Source organism: Notamacropus eugenii, chromosome 4 (genome assembly GCF_028372415.1).
Source record: "Notamacropus eugenii isolate mMacEug1 chromosome 4, mMacEug1.pri_v2, whole genome shotgun sequence".
NCBI classification, from domain to species: domain Eukaryota; kingdom Metazoa; phylum Chordata; class Mammalia; order Diprotodontia; family Macropodidae; genus Notamacropus; species Notamacropus eugenii.
The window spans coordinates 280046126-280070245 of record NC_092875.1 but is presented as its reverse complement, the minus strand read 5'-3'; the positions used below and the strand labels follow the sequence as shown (position 1 = coordinate 280070245).

Genomic DNA, 24120 nt, shown 5'->3' with positions numbered 1-24120 from the left:
AAAATGTTTGATTGCAGCAAGATTGTAAATTTAGTTTTTATTCTGACACCTTGACAAAATCCTGTCCATCCAGATACTGCACAATTTCACAAATATTCTTTCCCCATTTAGAAAAGTCACAAGTGGAAACTCAAATCTGATCTTAATGCTAAACATATGTATATATTTTATTATGCACCTATGGAAAAGACCTGCAATTTCTTGGTTTGGGAAGGAAGATGTAGAAGTAGTGGGTACTGGTGCTGATGCAGTGGAAACAGTGATAGATCAGAAGTTAGATGACTTGGGTTCAAATCCAGGCTCTGCTACTTAATTACTACTTGTATGATCCTGGGCTTATCTGTAAAGTGAGGAAGCTGGACTAGATGAATTCTAAGGCCCCTGTGAGTTCTAAATCTATGTTTCTATGAGTCTGTGAATCTTCTCCTAAAGAAAACCATTCTTAATTTAGCAGATTAGGCTACAGCTTTACTTGAAGTACATTGAGAGATGAAGTAATTTTCTCAGGGTCACAGACCTAATATCATAGGCAGGGTAGGTCTCCCTAATGCCAACCCCAACACCATCTGCCACATCACACTGTCTGTCCATGTGTTTTATTGATATTTAATCACACTTTAAAAAAAATGAAACAGACGTAGGTCTTAGTTTATCAAGACAGCTGACACTACTCCCCCCATACACACACACAGAGATACATATACAAAGACAGTGAGAGTAGAGGAAGAGAAAAGGAAGGGAAGAAAAGGAGAGTGGGAGTAGGGAGGGAGAGAAGAGGGAAAGAAAGGAGAGGTATGCTAGGGAATGAGAGGAAAAAGAAGGGAAAGGAAAGGATACTAGAGGAAGGAAGAAATACAAGGGGAATGGAGGAGGCAGGAAGGGAAAAAAGGAAAAGATGGAGGAGAAGGAAGGGAAAAGGAAGGATGCTAAGAAGAAATACAAGGGGAGGAGGAAACAGGGAAAAGGGGAATGGAGCAGGTGAGAAGGCAAGGGGAAGGGAGGGAATGAAAAGACAGAGGGGGAAGAGAGGAGAGAAGGTAAGGTTTGAGAAGAAAGGAAGGGGAAGAATGTGAAGAAAGAGGAATAAAGAAGGGAAGGAATGAGAGGGAAGGTAAAAGGGAAAGAGATGGGGGAAAAAGAAGAGAAGAGAAAAGAAGAGTGAGAATTATAGCCTTAGACCTTAGAAGTCATCCTCACTTTACAGACAAAGAAACCGAAGCTTAGTAATGCTAAGTAACTTGGATACAGTCATAGACAGTGACTGCTAAAGCTAAGATTTGAATTTGGCCTCTGACTCCAAGTTCAGGGCACTTTTCAACTGTATCACACTGCCTTTCTAGGAGGAAAGTGTATTTGCATGCTTTCTGTCTGTTTTTGTTTCTTTCTCTGTTTCTCCTTCTTCCTTGTCCCCTGCTTTCAAAAATTATCTATATCTCTATACATCTATAGTGATAATAATAAAATCAAATACCTTGGATTTAAATCCAAGCTCTGCCACTTAATTGCTATTTGTATAATCTTGGGTAAGAGACTGAGTTTTAAAATAATTGCACATTTCTAACTCTGAGCTCTGCAGGAATTGAAGCAAATCATTAAGTGTAAGTCATTCATCTATGGAATTTCCTTCCTCTTTCCCCTCAAGAAAAAACTATGGTTTGTTGACCTTCATGTCCTGCTACAGATTCTCAGACATTCTGGCTATTTGGTAATACAGCCTATGAGACCTCTAAATTGATATCTTGCTAGTTTGCATCTCCATCTTTGCACCAGTGCTCAGAAACCATGTTAGTACACACTTAAGAAAAACTGGAAAAGATATTACCACAATAACTTTCAAACACTGCCTAAGGATCATGATGATAGCTGCCATCTGACCCAAAGCTTTGATGTGAAATCTAAGCAAAATAAAGCAAAAAAGGGATGACTGCTGGCACATTCCAGAGCCCCAAACAGCAAAAGACCAGCTTGCACATAGCAAGGTTGCAGGGCTCTAACTGATGCTTCATGCAAATCAGTATCCCACATTATCCACTGCAGACCAGGCTTGCATTTGGGTGATGAATTAAGGGTCTCTAATACCAAATGTCATTAAACCTGGTGAAGCTAAACAGAAGTACTAGAGCTATTGTTAGAAAAGTACTTTGTAAACCTTAAATCGCTACTGAAATGTGAATTATTATTGTCATTATCATTAAGGACGAACAGATAACCAAAATGAAGTAAATAGGGACCCTACTATGTATTTAAATGAATTTCACCAATTCTTCTTCACGGAACATATTTGACAGTTTGGTTTCATATAGAAGAATTATTTTATAAACAACTTTTAAAACTAAATGGATTATAAAGTAACAAGTTCATCATACCATAAATGACGAAATAAACTTTAAACTTGGGTTAAATGTATTAAACAACAGGGTATATATATATATATGTATATAAAAATATACACATATATATGTATATATCATACTAAGTTTTATAAAGCACTTACCTCACAACAATACTGTGAAGTAGGCAGTACAAATATAATTATCTCCGCTTTAAAGATGAAGAAACTAAAGCTCTGAGATATGAAGTGACTTGCTTGTGATCATATAACTAGTGTTAGAGACAGCATTCAAACCCAAATATACTGAAGTCCAATTCTCTTTCCACTACATTACATTGCTTATTATAGTCTAGATCTCTGCCTTTCCTTCTCTCTTTGTTAACAATTTATTTAATTAGTGTACTGCAAATAGAACAATAATTTATTACTCTCGGGGAAGTGTGAAATTCCTTTTTATGCTTACATACTATATTTTGTATACAAGCATACGTGCTATCAAAATTGTATTTTAAACAATCAACATACAAACTCCACTAAGAATCAGCCCCAGCTACTTTTTCATTTCAGTTCACTCTGTCATCTTTTACCTCTCCACTATCATCTGTGCTTCGTGCAAAATCCAGTATCCGATCAACTTCCACATAATCTGGATTAAAAAGTTCATCTTCAATCTATAAAAACAACAACAAAATTTACTTTATTTTCAATATTATACCCTTCACCTGGCAATAATATTTTGGGTCATGGCAAAACAAAATTTATATTTGGCAAACTTCAATATGTTAATTGAAAAGCTACAATTCAGCAAGATCATTCCCCGTGAGGAAATCAGACTTCTCAGACTTTGTTAACTGGGTCTCTTAATTACTGTGTGAAACCTTTTACTGTGAGAGAATGTTTAAGAATATTTTAAATGAAGTGTGAAATTACAATTCACTAATGAGCAATCCAAAAGGCTTATAGCATGCAATGCATTTAACATTCTTGAAACTACAGCTTGCAATAAAGAAATTAGAGCCATGTACACTAAGTGATATCAGATTATCATAACTACTGCACTTGTCTATCTGCTTTAAAAGTACCATTTACAGAATATTATTTAAAAACTGAAAGCACTAAAATACTATTTGCTGTTTCATAATTTTTCCATACAAAGAGCTCATCATTTGTTGCTTCTCCTTTACTGATCAATATTGATATACCACTTACAAAAAAATTTCTTCTTCATTGCTCTAAATTCTTTTGTGATCTGTCTATGTTGATAGTGTATAGGAGCAAGACATTGAGAAAAAGAACAATGAAATGGATTTTGAACTTTGGCTAACATCGTAAAATTTTCATTTCAAAAAATAACTACTAAGAAGTATAGTTGATTCGCTAAGTTATGAAACAAAGAAAGATTAACTTTAAGAAGAAGAGTACTTATGTTACTCTTTTGAGACAAAACAACTTAGTTACTAAAGTTTTGGCCAGAAAACAAATAATACAGTTTAACTAAAATGGTCATTTTTAGGCATGCTTAGAGATAATCAGGCACATGCTGCCACGATTTATTATGGTTTCTTCAAGAATTTTGAAACATGTTACAAACCATTGATCTCTGATCCTTAGACTTTGGTGTGTCAGCTGAAAAGACAGTGTCATGGTTAACAAAAATGGAATTCTATTACATAAGGCCAAGGTTAAGAGGTCTGAGGAGTGTGTGTGTGTGTGTGTGTGTGTGTGTGTGTGTGTGTGTGTGTGTACGTGCCTGTGTGCATGTGTATGTGCCTGTGTGTGTGTGCATGTGTATGTGTGTGTGTGCCTGTGTGTGTGTATATCCCTGTTTTGGTACTTTTCACTACAAATCAGGTATTAAATAAGCAAAACTGTAAGCTATTTTAAGGTTTTAGAAGGAGAGTTTTACATCAAAGACAAGGCTTTGGTAAAATGTTTAACTTATTTAAAATGCAAATGTTTTATTTGACTTATTAAAAAGGGAGGGGTGATGTGGTGAAGCTGATAGAAACCTGACCTCAGATCCAGAAAGACCTAGATTCAAGTTCCACCTCCAACACAAACCACTTAACTTTTTAGTACCCAAGGATGCTCTCAAAGGGCATAAGTGGCAGAGAAACTGTTGACCATAGTGGAGTGTCCTCACTTTGGAGTGCCCTACAACATTGAAATTACATTTCTTTATTCCAAATGTATGTATTACTATATACCTTCTGGATTTGCATGCAAAATATAAATGCAATATTTATACTCATCACTGAAACTGAAATATTTTAAGAGCAAATACTACAATGAAACACTTTCTTAGACCCAATTTCATCAAGCGGACAAATCTGATAGACAAAAATATCCTATTATAAAAAATTAAAATTAAAAAATAAGAAAGGTCCTCTACTCAGGGGTTCTTAACCTGGGGAGTGCAAATTTGTTTTTTAAAATATTTTGACAACTGTATCTTCATATAAATACATACTTCTTTTTTTTGTAACCCTGTATATTTTATCTCATGCATTTTAGAAGATCTTGAAAAGAGGTGCAGAGGTTTCACCAGATATCCAAAGGGGGTCTATGATGCAAAAAAGTTTAAGAACCTCTGCTCTATGTGGTCTTTACAGTTATAAACTGCAACACCTGCAACTTATTCAGTTTAACAAGATGTAGACTAAAGAAGGACTTTGTATAAACAAAGGGAATCAACTGCTACAAAGTTATAAATGAAAATTAAAGTCTAGTGGTAGTACCATGTAGAATGAAGGATGATGGCCAGTAATCAGGTTCTTTTTTAAAAAATTTAACAAAAATATGACTTTCTCTGACTATTAAATATTTTTCATCAGGACAGAGTTAAAAATTTCCATTTGCTAAGTGAAGGCAATTCATGTGCTACTGATGACATGTAAAAAACATTCCGTGATGTGCCTTCACCCAATTAAACGTTACAAAATTAGAACTTTAGACACTTAAGGGACCCTATAGATCAAATATGACTCCTCGACTTTACAGATCAGGAAAATGAGGCTTAATGAAGGTTTGCTCAGTCAATTGATAGTAAAAATTCCCTAGGATACTATAATTCAATTTCCCTACTGTAAGACTAGATAGACAGAAGAGTGAAGTATAGCTTGGCTGCACTTATAACTATGGTCAGGACCAGATGTAGGACTATGTACGCACCATTATTGCTATTTCCTGTCTTTCTCATCTCTACTGCCAAAGTTGCCATTTTTGCTGTCTGACATTCTGTCTACTATAATTTTTAGCCTCTGATGTAGGCTCTAAAATGAAGCCTAATTTTTCCACTCTCCCGTTGCCATATTTAAATATCATATATTGTTTGGACCCCATGAAAAACAACAGCAAAAATTAAGCTTTATAGGATTCTAGAAATAGCTCTTATTGAGAATGAGATGGCTGGTAAAAGGTAAACCCACTCACTTTAATAAGTCAAAAGCTAATCTATCAACATATTTCTCAGTGAAGATTAAAATATATCAACTTGATCTCCTTTCCAAAATAAGATCTGAAATTTGTCAGACAGGACTTCTAGAAAAATAAAAGGATTCTAGATGAACCTAAAATGTCCTCTAGGATGTTAATCTTTTAAAAAAAATTTCTACATAAAATACTGAGAATGTTTATGAACTGAATTGACTGAGTATTTCTATCTCTCAAAATAAAATTATTTGTTAAAGTAATGATAATTTTACATACAATTTCACAACCCTCTAGATCTTTTTCTAACTTGCTACATAGAGAGAATCTGTGTAAATCAGCAAGTCTAATTTTTCGTAGGATCTCTTCTCTTATGTTATTTGTGGCTCTAAGTGAAATTAAATTGGTGATCAAAAGCCTTGAGTCCCAAGTGGGCACTAAGCCAAATCACAGAAAATGCCAGGCATTTTTCTAGCATAATTGGCTACTGTGGAGGGGGACCCAGTATTGCTTTCAAATGCAGACTCCCTTCTCTGTCCTAGGTACTGCGGTCTTTCTCATGTCATAAGTAACTCAGAATGAGGAGGCATATAACATCTCCATGACAGGACATAATTTCTAAAAATGTCACTACCTTTTTGGAAAAAATATAGCTATTTAAAATACAATGTGGGAAAAACTCAGTTCACATCCTCCAAATCAGAATTTTGGACTATAAAACTCTAAAATTCACATTTTTATCTATGTAGATCCTCTCACTCACTTTATTTTAGTGTTTTGAGTTTTGCCTGATGATGTGATTTTAAATAGAATATCACCATTGTTACCCCAGAAGATGATAAGAAAAGACTGGTATCTTTTGGAACAAGCAATTTTCTGTTTACAAATTTTTTAGGTATAACCAATTAGTGTTATGCAAGAAACAGCAAATGAGGCAAACCAACGTTTCCTGATAATTTAATTGAATCTAAATTCTAAATTCAGCCCATTAACACAATAATAAAGCCTTTGCAAAATTAACCTCATGTTTCCTACCTCTGAAAGGAATTTGTTCTGGCCCTGTTTCGCCTTAAATCGTTTAATCTTTTGTTGAATTCTCTTGTCTTTGTCCAGGTCTTCTATGGATGCCCACTGGCAGTGAAGGTAAGAGCTAAAAAATAAAATAATAATCTTTGAAAAACAAACAGAATCCCTATTCTCCAATTTACCCCCTTGCTCTTTTAACTAAATAAATAATTAACAGACTAAATAAATAATTAACAGTTATAATAATGAACAGTTATAGCACTATTACCCTCCCCCTTACTACTCCAAAAATGGCATGGGTTAATGTTCATGAAATAACAACAAATAAAAGAAAAGCTAAGATGAAAGGTAGTCACTAATGGACAAAACTTGATGAGTAAGGCTAATTTTCACTTCTCTGACACATGGAAGAGAGAAATGGAATCTCTTTTATAGGGGCTAAATTATTCTGAAGTTATATTTTTGGAATATAACTAAGGAATACAACGTTGCCTTGGGAGCTTAAAGGTACATATATAATGATATCTCCCTCCGAAAGACACCCCTTTACATAAATTCAGTTTTGCTTTTAAAAAAACAATAAACTCTATGAAACAGAATTGTCCGGGCTTAGACAAAAATGACTTAGTGCACCACCTTCTCTTTGACCAGCCCAGTTGAAGGCAAGAATGGCTTGCCCTAGGCAAAGCTGGGAAGTCTGAAATTTTATCTTCTGCCTCCTCTTCTCTTTACCCCATCCCCCTCTATCAAAATGGAAAGATCTGATAACCATTCATATCTGTTGACTGAATTACTGATTACATTTGAACTGAAACTCATTTGCACTAAAGTGCTACTTCATCGAGGCGTTTGCTTTTATTTTGAATTGTGGAATGAAAGACTCTTCTCTTTAAAGTACTTTTATGTGTGACAAAAAGATGGGGAGATCAGAAGGGGCCTTATCATCATACTAGGTCTCCTCAATTTTAAGGGTAACCTTTGATCATTTCATGATTATGTGTCCCCCCCACACACACCATTTTAAAGGGTGAGGCAAGATTACAGTGATGATCACAGAAAGCCCTTGATTTTCCTACAAAGATTAAAAATAGCCTCTGGAAACTGCTAGAAGAACCCACAGAGAGGTCTTTGGAGGTAAGGATGGGTGGAAGAAAATGATCCACGTTCCCTTTGTCACCTGCTTTTCCAACCAACCATTCTGTAAGCATAGGTCTGCCTGCTGAAAGGCTCCCTCCTTCAGTCTCAACCCATACTCTACCTAAGCAGAAATGGTTGAGTCCTCTCTTCTCCCTTCCCTAATCTCAACTCATAACCTGCCCTCCCCTCTCTGCCCACATCTTACATTTCCTAGAACATATCCCTACGGCTCCTAGGACATTTCTACTTCTGGTGATAAAGTCTCTGACAAGGAAGCTCTGTCACTGAGACATACACTCTTGGTCAACAGAACACTACCGAAAAGTCAATTATATTACAGTACAGCTACACCACTGGAAACAGGCGCGTGTGCAAACAACTCCCAGTTCCAGTTTGGAGGCTGTGCCTAGAATGTTGCGATGAAACAGAGACAGACATTTAGCAAAATGTGTCTGGCCTCGGTTCACTTCCTATAAACCAGAATGAATTCCTAGTCAGTTGATGACTTATATTTTAAGTCCTGATAATAACCAACTTTGGAAAGAGAGAACTGGAAAGCCGAATCAGAGCTGATGATTAAAGCTGCGCTGCTTCACCATAACAGATAATTAAAGGGAGGGAAAGAGGCATGCATGAATTCAAGATTAGTATTAGGCATAAAGAGAATGAGATAAACAAAATGGCTGAAATAGCACCTACAGTTTGCATAGCCTAAAGATTATATATTCAGATCACATGGAAATCCCATCAAAGGGGGGCAGGGGGGGAATCATGATCTCTTTCTGGTAATGAAGTTTTCTTTACCATTGTGCCATATGAATTTTGTCCCTTTATTGCATAAATTGCATAAAATACACCACAATGAAATTATTTTTCGAAGCTTCACTACTTCTATAGCTATATGAAATTTATTTGGTTATCTGATGATAATATTAATGAAGAAAACCCCACAATGATGAGTTACCATCATTCCATTCAGTCTATAAGTGAATTAGTAGGACTGTTTAAAGATCTGTCTTTGTCTTCTTCATAGGCTAGATAAGCCTCTTATTCAAACTAAGCCATTCCATGTCAGTATACTCAACCTATCCTGCAGTGCCCCTTTCCAGCAATCAATATCTAGGCCCTGTGTTTGAGTTTGCTATGCCCAAGCTTTACTTTGGCTTATTTTGTTGCCTTCAAGATCAATAAACTGATTATACTCTTAATACCCACTATAATATTTCTTGGTGTTTTTATTTGGGAATATGAGATTTTGCTGATGAACCTGGCATAAGTGTTAATTACTCTTTTTGTTCATAAAATATTTGGGAAGTTCTACTATGTGTAGATTGCGTTACTAAGGAGAGTAATCTATACATCACACTAGGGGAATGATGATTCCTAGTGCATAGGCTGGACAGAAGTATGACTAAAGAAAACTTCAGGTTTATTTGCAATATCATGGCTACATAAGTCTCCCCTGGATTCAAGCTCCTGACCATTAAAGATGTACTGAAATAGAAATGCTTCTAAAGGTTAGGAATCCTGTCTTAATATCAGTTTCCATGGTTCTTGTTGCATGTTTCCTTGAATATACAACCCAAATCTTTTAACTGCTAATCTGTAGCACTAATATGACTTTACAAAATAATCCCAATTTGTTTGTGTTTTATTGTTTATAGTCATCAATTTCTAAAGAATTTTTAATTAAATTAAAATAGTTTCTCCTGAACATTAAAGATGTGCTGAAACAGAAATGCTTCTAAAGGTTAGGAATCCTATCTTAATACCAGTTTCCATAGTTCTTGTTACATGCTCTTGAAAGATTTTACAGAATAAATTGAATAAGATGAAATATATATATTTTCCCATTTATTCTGTTAAAATCAAGGAAGCTTAGAACTGAAAAATATTAGAGAATATCTTAGCTAACCTCATTATTTTAAAGATGAGGACACTGAGACCCAGCCAAGTTAAGTGACTTGCCTAAAAAGATGGTGGCAAGTCTAGGACCAGAACTCAAGTTGTTCTTTTTTTTTAAACTGTGTTTCATCATTCATGCCTTCCTTGTTGATATAAAATAATCTGAGAAACCATGACGGCTAATCAAATAATCTCACAGTTGGAAGACTTCAGAGATCATCTAGTACAACCTGTACCTGGGCAGAAATTGCTTTTACAACATCATAAGTGGTCAATGAGCAAAAAGGAACTTAGTTTCTCTTAAGTCATGCCCTTCGTAATTCCAGACAACTGTGTGATAGGCAGGTTTTTATTTTCCCCCTACATTGATACCAAAATTACCTCTCTGTAACTTCTACACATTGCTTCTACCAAGGGCAAGGAAGAACAAACCTAATTCTTTTTCTACGTATTTGCCCTTCACACACCTGAAGATAGCTACTATGTCTCCTTTTAAGGCTTATGTTATAAAAACCTCCAGTTTGGGTTTTTGGGTTTTTTTTTTTGCATGATACGGTCTCCAGTCCCATTACCATTCTGCTAGTCCTTCCCCCTACCTTAATGTCAATTATAAAACGTGGGCACAGAACTGAATACAATATTCTAGATGTGCTCTGACAAGGTAGAGCACAGCAAAATGATCACTTCTCTTGTTCTGGGCACAGTGATGACTTCAAAAATTGCATGAGCTTTTTGAGTTGCCATATCACATTATTGATTCATATTAAGTTTTCTGTATATGAAAATAGCCATCTCCTTCATAGAAATTGGTGTTTAGTCATATCTCTTCAATATCACATTTGAGAAGCTGTTTCTTAAAAATGCAAATTAATGTCCTTACATTTATTAAATTTTATCTTATTAAGTTTGTCATAATTCTAGCCTGGTGAGATTATTTTAGATCCTGACTCTAACATTTAATTTGATAATACCAAGTTATAACATTATGGAAAAATCTTCAGTGCTTAAAAGACTAATGTAGTTATTAGAAGTCATAATCTCATACATTTATTAAGATATTTACACTGTCTTCCTCACTAACTTTATCAGATCATGATAAAATTTTCTGATGTTTTCCCAAACTTATTGCAATGTTCTACCTAAAACTGCCAAAAACTGCACTGAAATTACTTCTGGCTATCCAGATCAAGATAAATTAATCTTGACCAAAGTGATCTCTTTGTAGAATTTAGCCAGTAGAAAGAATAACCAGTTCTTTCAGCTGCTGCCTTGAATGAGCATTTCTCTTAGAGATCAAAAATAAGAGTATTTTTTAAATCAGATTAACTTAACATTATCTTTGTTTCCTACTCATCCCCTATAGATTTTTGCCCAAATTAGTAGCTATAAAATTTGGTCCATTGTATTCAACACCTCCAATGCTACAATTCCTTTCATATATCCTCCATTAATATTGAAGTTCATTTGGAAAGTCTATCTTTCAACATGCTTATTATTAGTGAGGCTGGGGAGAAATTGCAGAACAGAGCTTCTTTCATTCATTTTTATTAAAGCTGACTTTTTTTTCCTATAAATTCTTCTTGTTTATTAGGCAAGGAAATTAACATTCACTATACACCAATTAGAGACTTTTCAAAGAAAACAATTCATAAGAGATGTTTAAAAAATCTCATGTGTTTTGCTTCATACAGAAGTTTATGTCATCAAAAAATTAGTCAAATAAAAATAAATGTATGTGATCAATAGTCAAAACATTATTTTTATAAAATGACTGAAATTTTCAAGTATGCTTTCCAAAAATGACTGCCCCCACCCCCAGAATCACAATTTACTTACAAGTTTTTGTATTTCACATAGAATTCCTCTACTTCCACCTCCTCTCCAGACTCCTTCTGCAACAAAAGAAATTTTCAGCAATATGCTTAAAATCATCTACCGGGACATTCAGCAGCATAATTATTCCCTCCCACCAAAGCATAGAATGTGTGCACCTTTCAGGGATAAAAGTATGTTGTAGCTCAGTGGAGGGCTAGTAAGATGGAATGCCTGTACGTGTAAAGCATTTCCTACAACAGCTTACCCTCTGCTTACTCTAACTTCTAACACATGAATCATTTTAACTCCTCCCTAACCACATGCAGTTTCATTCACAACAACCTGACCCCAAATCTGGCTTTCTGCCAAACCCACAGCGTTAAGTAGACGCCAAGTGTACCATTTTCTCAGGCAGTAGCCAATTAGCAACTGCACTCCTGAATGCCACATGTATTATTTTTGGCTGGCTCATGGCAACTTTACATTTTGGGTTTTGTAATGTTTTAAAATAGTTTAAAACAAGTTTAGTCCTCCATATAGTTAATAACTTTAAACACAAAACCATATAAAACTAAAGCCTGTTCTTGTGCTTTAATTTTAGTGCATCACTATGCATGGCTTTAGTTTTACTCAACAGTACAATTAAATTTTCTCTAGCAAGATGTCACACATACATAGCAGCCAAATTAAATTAACACCCAAAATACTACATTCAAGTAAGGCTGGCATTATGATATATGCCATTAAAAATGAGGGCATTTAAACTTAAGACTATCTGTAACATCTCTTATTCCAAAGTTCTGCAGTATATTTATGGAAGATAACAATATTTTGTTATTTTAGGTTTGTGTCTCAGGCTCTGAGGTTCTCCCCTACCCCTGCAATATGGTTTCAACGTTGAAGAGATTGAGATGTACTCACTTTCCTTTAGAAAAGTTGGTGAGATAGGAATTGTCTTTATATTATCCTTTAAGAGGAACATGTGACTTCTGGGTAACTTTAGAGTAACTTATAAAGAAAATAAATGCAAGTATAAACAGTGTGGAGACCACAAAGTCAGAAAGTTCAAATCAATTAGAGAATAAGTTACAGAATCTGTTCAGAAAAACTGATCTCTCCTCAAACTCTGTGAACTTCTAATCATCAGTTACTATGATCAAACAATCCAATTGCTACAGACATACAGCTGGCTTCTACAAAGTTTAATAGTTTGGAATTGCTCACCTGCATGGAACATCTGACCAGGAAGGGAATGGAGTGAAGGTCCACAGTATAGTCAACAACTATTAGTGACCCCAAGGGAGGGTGAATGACTACCAGAATGGACAGTCTAGAAAATGTCACAGTGTTATGACTGTGTCCTACACCCATGATGGAGACTGTATTCTACAATGGATATCAAAGGAGGCAGGTCATCTTTGTTCCAGACTGCTAGTCTTTGCTGAAATAAACAAAAAGAAATCTGTTCCCTGCATGCTTGGTGACCTAGCAGAAGGAACTTAGAATCTTAGAAATAAAAGCAAAAGTCTTCTCCACTGGGATAAGATTTCTCCCAAACACATTTCACTTTTCATCTCCCCTACTTTTCTTCGGCTATGCCCTGTGCTTTAACATTTGTTCATTTATCTAGTTCCAATCTGAAACTGGAAAAGCCAGTTGGAAGTCATCTTACTGGAAGAAAGGAAAGAGCATTTATTAAACATCCACCATGCTCTGTGCTAAGTGCTTTACAAATATTACCTCATTTGAGCTTCAGAATAATCCTGTGTGAGAAGTGCTGTTATTATCCCCATTAGAGGATTAAGTGACTTGCCCAGGGTCACACAGCTAGTAGGTGCCTAAGGCCAATTTTGAACTCAGGTCTTCCTGACACCAGGGCCAACATTCTATCCACTCTGCCACCTGGCTGCCTTTTGGACCCCTCAAAGTATGTCACAAAGTTCAATTAAGTTAGGTGAAGTTAGATTTCCTTCCTCTGAATTTCTTTTTTAATGTTCTCTCCTACTATCTTCTCCAATCAATTAGCATTTGTTAGAAACTACTACATGCTAGGTACTCTACAGTCTGTTGGGCGTTCTTACCTTTCCAGAAGTGTTGAATGGAGCTCAGAGAAAACTTCCCATAAAGTCCCTAGATCTATGACTTGATAAACACAAGACCACCATTTCCTAACTCTGTCATGAGTATTTATTTTCCTGCCCCCATGGTTACTATATTTTGGATCTTGCTGTTGAATGATCTATGTGAAGCACCAAGGTCCTAAAATGCTTAAAAAGCATGGGTACATCTCACACAGATAGACTTTAGCTCTATTTTAAGCAGCATCTGCAGCTGACACAATTATCTCAATGGCCAGGATACCTGATCTCCTTTGGTCTTCATAAATAACCTATAGTTAAACACCACATAAGATCCTTTAGGACAGGGATTGCTTTTGCCTTTGTATCTAACGTAGCATAGTGCACAATATAGGTGCTCAGTAAATGTTAGTTGAATTAAATTGTGAAAGAGGGAATGGTGGGCATTACTCTCATTTTATAGAGAAGGAAATGAGCTCAGAGAAATGACATGATTTACCCAGTCACATTGCTCCAAGTGGCAGAGCTAGATATAAACCAATGTCATTCCAAGTCCAATGCTCTTTCAACCAAAGCTACCTACACAGCTCAAAGAAAGCATTTTATGTTATAAGTGTTTCCAATTAATACTTAGGAATAGGCCAGGATATCTACTGTGCAAGTGACTAAAATTTCAAAACACAAGAACTACTACAAATTATGTTACTGAATAGCTACTGTGTATGTTTGAGGCAATCCCTATTAACAAAAAAATTAAGTGTTATAAGGTAGTTTCTGACAAAAAGTCTACTCACTTTCATTAGCAACTGATACTTGTATTCTTAGTGTAAAAATGGATACTCTATACTGATGCTCTGCTCAGTTTATTAGCGGCACTTTGAGAGCCACATGTTTTACAAATTGAAAAGTTCCAAACATAGTAAAGCAAATTGTCATTATTTTTGAAGTTACCCAAGTAAACAAATCAACCCCTTGATACTAAAATCCTAAAACACAGCCAAAAACCGATCAGCCTTTCTTAAGCACTTATTACCAAGTTAGAGGATCACACTAGTATTAGAATGAATTAAATAAAAAAACTATCTCCCCAGACTGATTTTATATTACTCCCTTCATACAGTCTACATTCCTGCCAAACAGGACTACTTGCTACTTCTCACAGGGTACATTCCACTCCCAATTTTCACACCTCTGAAAAGTACCCCCATACTTGCAATGCTCCCTCTCATCACCTTCACTTCTTGGAAGCCAAAGCCTTTCCTGCTCCCCTTTTCCCTCTCCCCCAAACCCCAGAAACTCTTATGTATTTTGCATTGACTTATCTGTATAGATCTTATTTTTTATTCAGTAGAACCCAAGCCACCTGCTTGAGTGCAGGGACTGCTTTCATTTTTTTCTTTATCAGAGCCTAGCACATGTGACACATGGTACAGAGTAGGCGGTTAATAAATGCCAATGAAGTGAATTGCTAAATAACACAAATGTATTATTAAAGAGGCATGAAAGCTTTAACTCTTCAGAAAAATCACTTCCAAAGAAATGGAAACATTTTTAACTGTGTAAGGAAATAAGAATACTAGTAGGGATGTTAATGTAAAAAGAACTAAGTTTTTCCCCTCATGACAGATTATCTGAATATCATAATTAATATTACTGGATTCAGTTTAAGAATCTTAAAAATGATAAAAGAATGAGATCCTGTTTAAAAAACATCTCTATTAAGCTTACAAATATTAATAGGAAGTATAGACAGTTAACACTAAAAAGGAAGACAATTCTATTCTGACATAAAGTGAATTTAAGTCATTATTTCCATCCCTTAATCCCAAAGAACAGGGCTTAGCAAAATGCATATGATGACCTGAACTTGGAAAAACTGACAATTAATTCATCAAAAGCTCTTCATGCTCATATAAAGGAGTCCACTTCAGTCACAAGAACCAAACATATCCCTTGTGCTGAAGTTTATGTGAACTGATTTGGTTTCAGAAGTATCAACACTACTTCAGTCATCCCTGATTAGCATGTTGTATAATCCTTTATATTTAACTTTTGCCCATGGTTTGAAGTTCTGGCTAAGGCCTTGCATAAAAGAAAGATACAACATAGCCCCTCACCTCTGTGATCTTTTATCATTGTATTAATAAAGATATAGTACTATTCTCCTTACTACAATTGTAGTATTGCCTGCTATAGTTATAGGAGTGTGACCAGCAGAAAATGAAACTTCTGAAAGGTTTTAATTGACTTTTTAAAAAGCAATTATCCACAGTAAGAGAAAAGACAATAGTACTGATAATTAAAATATAAACAGAGGCTTCAAATGATACTCTAATATGAAGTTGCAATCCTCTCTTCCAGCAAACCTAACTAAAAGTGCTAATAAAAACTGTTCATTCATTCAATAGAGGGACGGGTCCATCAGATAGAGTCCTAGACCAAAGTCAGGAAGACTCATTTTCTTGAGTTCAAATCTGGCCTCAAACACTTATTGGCTGTGTGACTGTGGGCAAGTCATTTCACCCTGTTTCCCTCAGTTTCCTCATCTGTAAAATGAGCTGGAGAAGGAAATGACAACCACTGCAGTACCTCTGCCAAGAAAACCTCAAAATAGAGTCATGAAAAGTTGGACACAACTGAAATGAACAACAACAACGACAACACTCCACAGAGCCCAGGTCTACCATGTCCAGAATACTATGTTAGACACCAGGGAGAGGCAATGTTTTAATAAAAGACAATTTGTCCCCATAAAGTTTAAATTCCAGTAGGAAGTCATGACAGCTCACTATATTGTACAATATTACATTTTAAGTGCATCAAAGAGCTGCTAAGAATAAATGGAGTGGGGGATCTGAGGCAAGGCTCTTTTTTAATTGACTTCTTCACAAAAATCAAGAAAAAACTTACGGAGGAGATTGCAGTCTAGTTAAGTTCTAAAGGACAGATGTCCTAGCCAAGCCAGATTTCTCTCTCTTCCACATGTCACTTCATTTCCTTTCTTCCTCTACCTTTGCACTGGCCTTCCTGTCGTCCCTCCCTGCCCCTCCCCTCACCCCCAATTCTATGTCTGGAATGCAGGTTCTCATCATATTTACCTCATAGGATCTCTCCAGGACAGAAATCAAGTACCACTTTCCACATGAAGTCCTTCTGGATTACCCAAATAACAGTACCCTCCCTGTCAAACTAACATTTATTTAGCTATCTTACATTTATTAGTATTTATTTTTTATGTGTATTCTCTACATGTACATACACATACACATGTTTTTCTCCCCCAATAGAATGTAAACACCTGGAGAGTAAGGGTTGTCTCAACTATTATATTTCTTATCCCCAGCATCTAGCACAGTGCCTGGCATATAGTAGGCATCTGACAAATGCTTGCTAATTGATTTGGCCTTGATAGATGAAGAGGGGGAGGGATGGCATTACTAGCATAGTGTGATAAAAGGCACTGAGACAGGAGATCACAGTTAAGTGTTCATGAGATAGGGAGGATATCAGTTTGGCTGGGATATAAAGTACACTGAGGGAATAAGATGAGATCATGCTGGTAAAGTAGAGTGATGCCAGGTTATAGAGAGCTTCACAAGCCAGGCAGCAGAATCTGAATATTACCTAGTAGGTACTATGGAGCTACAAAGATTTGAGCATAAGAGTTTATGCTGCCCCTCTCCCCAAATAAGTTATTCTGGAGGTCTTATGAGGGACAAATTGGAAAGGAGAATAGGGACAAGAAGAATCTTTAGGAGGCTGTTGCAATCATCAAAATGAGTGGAAATGATGCCCTGGATTAGGGCGGTGACAGAAGGAAAGGAAAAGATAAGAGAGCTGTTGCAGAGGTGTAACTGACAGGATCTGATCATTAATTATGTGAGTTGAAGGAAAAGCCAAAGAGAAGTCCAGGGTTACAATCATGAAGGACTCATTGCATAGGGGTACCTCAGAGAGAAATACTGAAGTCAGAAGGAAGACTAGGTTTGAGGGAAAGATAACCTAAGTGCTAGACTACTGAGTAGTACTAGTAATGAGTGTGAATGCCTGCTGAGCAAATGGAGATGTGGATCCCGAGTGCAGAAGACCTACGAGTACACAGGAATGGTTAGTTAGAGCCATGAGAATGAAGTTAACCAAAAGAGAGAGAAAGAAGAGAAAGAAGACTTTTGAGCAACATCCATATACTAAGAGGTAAAACAGATGAAAAGAAGTCAGGATGGAAGCCAGGAGTAGTTAAAGGACTTAGAAGAAGAAGCAATAGAGTATTGGAAGCTAGGTGATATAGTGGATGGAGTGCTCGACTCAGAAGTCAGTAAGAACAGAATTCCAATCCAGCCTCAGACATTGATTAGCAGTGTGACCTTGGTAAGTCACATAACCACTCTGTCTTAGTTGTTTCATCTATAAATTAAAAGGGTTGAATCTGATGGCTTCTAAAGTCCTTTTTGGCTGTCAATCTATGTATGATTCTGTGGTGTCTCTGAAGTCAGAGTAGTAGTTAACAGGAAGCAGTGGTCAACAGAGTTAAAATTACTCTTACAACAATGAATCAATATCACTATTTGGGAAAGCAATTTGGAACTGTGTAAATAAAGTGACTAAAATATCCATACTCTTTGATCCAGAGATTCCACTTCTAAGATTATACCCCCAAGCAGATCACTGATAAGAAGAAAGTCCCCACATACACCAAATTATCTTTTAGCAATACTTTTGTGATAGCAAAGAATAAGAAACAAAGTACATGCCATCTACTGGAAAATGGCTAAACAAAATAAGATACATGTATGTAATAGAATGTTACAATTCTATTAGAAATGACAAACATGGTGGAAATAGAATACCATGGAAAAATTTATGATGTGAGACACAGTGAAACTAAGCAGAGTCAATAAAACAATACTGACAACAATGACAACATAAATGGGAAAAATGCTACCACAAAAAATAAAGTCAATATTGCAAAATTACAAAGAACAAGCATGGCTTTAAAGAAGAAATGCAAGATATCTCCAACACCATTCCTTTGCAGAGTGGTAGTATGGCACATGGTATTCATTTTCAGGCTTTTTTGATATATTGATATGGTTTGTTAATTTTTTTTCTTTTTTACTTCTTTAAAAATATTATTACACAAAATGGCTCTCGGGGGGAATGGCAAGGAATAATGGAAAAAATTTGGTGATATAAAAAGAAAACATGAATAAAAATTCACAAAAATAAAGAATTAATAACAATAGTAATTTTCAATATCTTCTCATTGCCCTTCCAATATATCATAAAGGATGAAGAATGAAAAGAAAAAAGAAGAAAAAAAACACTAGATTTGATAGTTAGGACTTAAATTATTGATGACTTTTAGGAGAGCAGTTTCATTCAAATGGCAGGGGCACACCAGATTATAAGCTGAGAATGGGTAGTCTAGAAGTGAAGGCATTAGGTGTAGACTGTAAGATTTTCAACACTAAAAGAAAGGTCATTGGATACACTAAATATTTCAGTAGGGACACTTTTTGTTTTAAGGATTTGAGACAGCTGAGTATATCTGTAAGGCAAAATGGTGAGAGACTGAAGACGCATGATAAAGAAGCAGTATTTATTGGAGATGGGTCCTTGTGGAGGCATGAGTAAATGGGATCAAAGCCACAAATAGGGATGTATTTTTGTAAGAAGTAAAAGTATCTTTTCTAATAAAGAAAAAGTATTTCATGATTTGAAGATCTGAAGAAGGACGGTGACCCCCTGTCAAATCACCTCAAGGAAGGAAAAGGAAAGGAAATTTGGAATAGTCACCGTGGAGAATGAAATAGGGAATCAATAGGCAACGAGTAAAAAGGACGACCAAGCTTTGGCAAGAGCCCAACTGAGGTTATAAAGTACAGAAAGTCAGTTTGATTTTGTTCATTAGACAGATTTCTTCAGCGATGCCCAGGAGCCCTGAAGCAGAAGAGAAATCAAATGCTGGACATTCCATAGGGATGAGGATTTGCAGGTAAGGAAACACAGAAGTCAGGAAAGCAAAAGATTCTAGGGTTAGTGAGCAGACAGAATTGTCCTCTAGTAACAGAATTTATAACCTAATAGTAATTTCTAGTCTTCTCCAAATATGATTGGACGACAAGTCATTTTACTAAGGGTGTGCTATCAGTCTCAGCACAGTGACAGACTCTATCAGGTACAGAAGTTGTATGAAATAGTCCTGTCAACAAGAAGCTTACACACTGGTTACAATGTAGCGATCTCAATCCCTCAAAAAGCATCTAGTGACAGCCTATATGGAAGAGGCTGCGTTAAGAGCAGTGGAAGATAGAAGAATAAATAACACCTTATCCTTGCCTAAAGCAGCTCCCATTTTAGAAAGGATTACTTACAATTCTCAGCACTTCACTCTTCCGCTCTCGTTTCTCACTGTGGAATCAGAAGACCTGAGCTCAAGTCCCATCTGTGAATCTACCACTTGTGTGGCTTGGGGCCTAACCTCTTGGGGTTCTAAGAAATTCTCTGCATTGTGGACAAAGGGCTGACCTGCACTAGTAAATGGATTTTGCTTAGCTGGAAGTTCTCCCATACCAATAAAATCATAGGTCCAGAGTCTTTCTGAATCTCTATTTGGTTTGTACTCTCTGGACTTCTCTGTGTTACAGGCCTTAAATAATATCTCTATCCTATATCCCTTTAGGTTATAGCCCATTGGGGGGAAACTAGGCAAAAAGAAAAATTCTGAATTTGGAGTCAGAATACCAGATATGAATTCTAGTTTTGTCATTTAGTATGTGGCAAATCACTTAATCTCTTTGGTCCTCAGCTTACTCCTTTATAAATGGAGAGGATGACTTACAACGTCCTTTCCTTCCAGCTCTATGTCATTGATCCATCTGCTACCATCTTAGTTCAGGCCCTAATAACCCTCATCCAGATTACAGCAAAGCCTCCTAACTGATTTCTTTGCCTCAAGTCTCTTGTCTCTCCAGTCCATCCTACACATTGCTTCTAAAAGTCATTTTTTTCTTAAGGGTAGGTCTGACTATGCAATTCCTCTACTCAATCAACTGCAGGTGCTCTCCACTGCCTCTAACATAAATGCCTTTGTTTAGCTTTTAAAATCCTTCACAACCCGCCTCTAACCTACCTTGCAAGTCTCAATGGGTATTACTCTCCTTCTCACATGCTGTCATCCATCCAAGCTGGCCTTCTTTGTTTCACATAAATAACATTCCCTTTCTGATCTATGTGCCTCTGGACTATGTACTGGACATCTCTCATGTCTGACCATGCCTTACAGGGTATCTCTCTTCCTTTAAGATGTAGCTCAAGCACCATCTTCTGAATGATACCTTTCCTGATCACCCCAAATGCTAGCTAGTTCCTTCTCTCCCAAACTACCTTATATTTAACTCCTTTGTTTATATATGAATTTATTAACTTTCTATTTATGGAGTACATACTTATATTTTTACTTCTTGTCTCCACAATTCAAATCTCAGATCCTTATAAATAGGAACTGCTTCATTCTTTGTATTTGTAAGTATTTTGTAATCCCTGGGTTCTTTGTAAGCACAGAGTAGGCACTTGATAAATGTTTACTAACTGAAGTCCTTTAGACAGATTTTTCAAGCCCACCTATTCTCCAGCTTGCTGCTACAACACTACACCTCCAGTTTCTTCTACACGCATACATATTGATGCTGATTTTATTATCTCTATTAAATTGTAAGCTTTGTGAAAAAAGGATATTCCTATTCTTCAACTCTACCACCACCACTACCTCTAAAGCCCACTTATCCTTTACTGGGGCTGCTAATGAACAATTAAATGACCAAACTATAGGCAAAATAGAAGGAAAGAGGAACAATGTCCTGCATAATCTGAGTATGAATAATTAGCTGCTGAATAATTGTGGCCTAATTATAATCTGAAACACCAAACCTGCTGAGTATGTCTACTGAAGCACTATCAACTAAATCAAAATTGATTTGTTCTATCCAAACAAGATGTCATTTAGGCAAATAAGTCACTTGACTCATTCAAGGAGATTATTCTTTAAAGCTATGTCAAGCATGCAATATTTTCCCAAACCTCTACAATTCTTAAGTGAATTGCCCCTAAAGTCCTCAATGTAACAGAAATTTTGGCTTTGTAAGTTAAATAATGCTAATTTTTCATTACAATTTTTTTTACTCAGATTTAACACTTATAGGAGGAGATCAAAATTCAGATATTCATGTTTGGAGGTTTTTTTTAACCAATTTCAAAGTTGATATATATATATGTATATGTGTGTGTGTATATATATATATATACACATATATATATATTTCTCTCCAGAGATCTTTTATTATTGCTTTCTGTGACAGTTTTACATTTAATTCATACCCTGAAATGTTATAACTTTAAAGAATAGCAAGTAACAGGTACAACAAATGAGAAAAAGGAGAAGGGAAAAATCTTAATTATACAATACAGTATTCATGGACTTTCATATTCCCTTCTACAGCAGAGGTTCTTAAACTGGGCTCTGAGGATGTTTTTTAATATTTTGTTAACTGTATCACAATATAATTAGTTTCCTTTGTAATCCTACGTGTTTTATTTTGTATATTAAAAAAACATTCTTCTGGGAAGAGATCCATAGGTTTCATCAGAATGCCAAAGGGTCTATGACACCAAAGAAGTTTAAGAACTGTTATTCTAGAGCACAGCCCATGGAAGAAACAAGTGTCTCCTTGAATCTCTCATCTCTCTCATTAGGAAGTTACTACATTGTATTAATTTTGCTAGCAAATTAAAATATGCTTCCTTAACATGTAGAATAGTAGGAGCCATACTTACACTAAAAAAAGATGAAAATCAAAATTGAGTGACTCTGTCTGAAAGCCACACCCACAGACAAATATGGATATGGACAGGTATGTGTGCACATGTGCTTTCCAGAAAAACAGAAAACTGCATGATGGAATATCTAAAAGCAATTCAATTAAGTAAGTACCTATTACATATAAGACACTGAACTAGATTTGAGCAAAGAGGATTAAAAACCAAAACTGATCCTGCATGCAAGGAGCTTACTAGGCAGAGATGCAATTTGGAAATTATTAAGGATGAAACAAGATAATTTGAGGAGGTAATATTAACAACTGTAGGGATCAGGAAAGGGAGACAAAGATTCTGAGATGTAGAAATTACAAGATCTATACAGTCCATCCAGGCAGGAGGGGCAATCTGTGCAAATGCATATAAACAGGAGATTGAGTTCTGAATTCAGAAAAGAGTGAATAGTTTTGTGTGGTCCCAGTGCTCAGAACAGTGTCTGGCACATAGTAGGTCATTAATAAATGTTCATGGATTGATTGACATGCAGAGTTGATAACAAGGAAAAAGATGAAACAAAGTTGGTAAACAGGAGTCAGGTTGTGGAAGATTTTACATGCCAGGCTACAGAGCTTTTACCTTATCTTAAAGACAATGGAGAGAGAATGAATGCTTTAGGGCAGGAAAGAGACAATCAAAACTGTAGCTTATGAAGGTTACTTTGACAGCTGTTATGTAAGATGGTTTGGAGAAGGGAAAAACTAGAAGCAGGGAAGCCAAAGAGGAGAATCTTACAATGGTAGAGGAGAGGTGAGGAAGGGCTGACCAAAGATAGTAGCCATGTGAGTAGAATCAAAGGGACAGATTAACGAAATATAGAATTGACAAACTTGGCAAATGATTGGTTATGGAAGATGAGAAAGAAGGGAAAGTTAAGCACAATTTCAAGGTTATCAACCTTAGTAATGGGGAAGATGGAAACGACCTCAAAAGAAACAAAAGAGTTAGACAATGAGTAGGTCTGAGGGAATTCTCAAATGTGTGTGACAATTTAAGATGAGTAGAGCATTTATTCAAACTGTTTTCTCTTGTTTGAACAAAAAGTCATCAGAAATGAGGTGCTTGGCACTAAAAGTATAAAAATTCTTTTCCAACACTGTTATCAGGGGTAGTTTTACAAAAACTATCATATGGACGTGAACTTTGTGCAACTCTAAATGCTTCAGAATGAGTCATACTGTCATCTGAAATTATTTTAGAAATAATCCCATATTCCACCTCCACAGTAACAGTAGAGAAAGTAATGAAAATTACATTGTTATAAAAAAAAAGACTCACAAAAAATGGGGAAGGGAAGATCGTCAGAGGAAAAAATCTTGTTGATTGAAAGTATAATAGACAGAACTTCCCACCTCATTCCCTCCCCCATCAAAATCCAAAACAACGTGGGAAGATAATCACCTCATATCAACTTAGATAGCCTGAAATATACAAATTGAAAAGCAAGATAACATTTGAATGAAAGCAATCTAATTCTAGATCTTCCTATAGAGGTTTGTAATCTATCAAAAATATACATGTGCAATA

General features: G+C 35.9%; 1 protein-coding gene across 3 annotated transcripts in view; it reads right to left on the bottom strand.

Annotated features, from left to right (window-relative positions):
* The window catches only part of CHD7 (chromodomain helicase DNA binding protein 7), a 233376-nt gene that overhangs the window by 57592 nt on the left and 151664 nt on the right, over positions 1 to 24120 (bottom strand). For all 3 annotated transcript variants that reach the window (XM_072604658.1, XM_072604659.1, XM_072604660.1), the window contains exons 7-9: positions 11666 to 11721; positions 6797 to 6911; positions 2920 to 3003 (exon numbers count right to left, since the gene is read on the bottom strand). In XM_072604658.1, coding sequence (XP_072460759.1) covers positions 2920 to 3003; positions 6797 to 6911; positions 11666 to 11721 — 255 coding nt within the window. The remainder of the gene's footprint in view (positions 1 to 2919; positions 3004 to 6796; positions 6912 to 11665; positions 11722 to 24120) is intronic.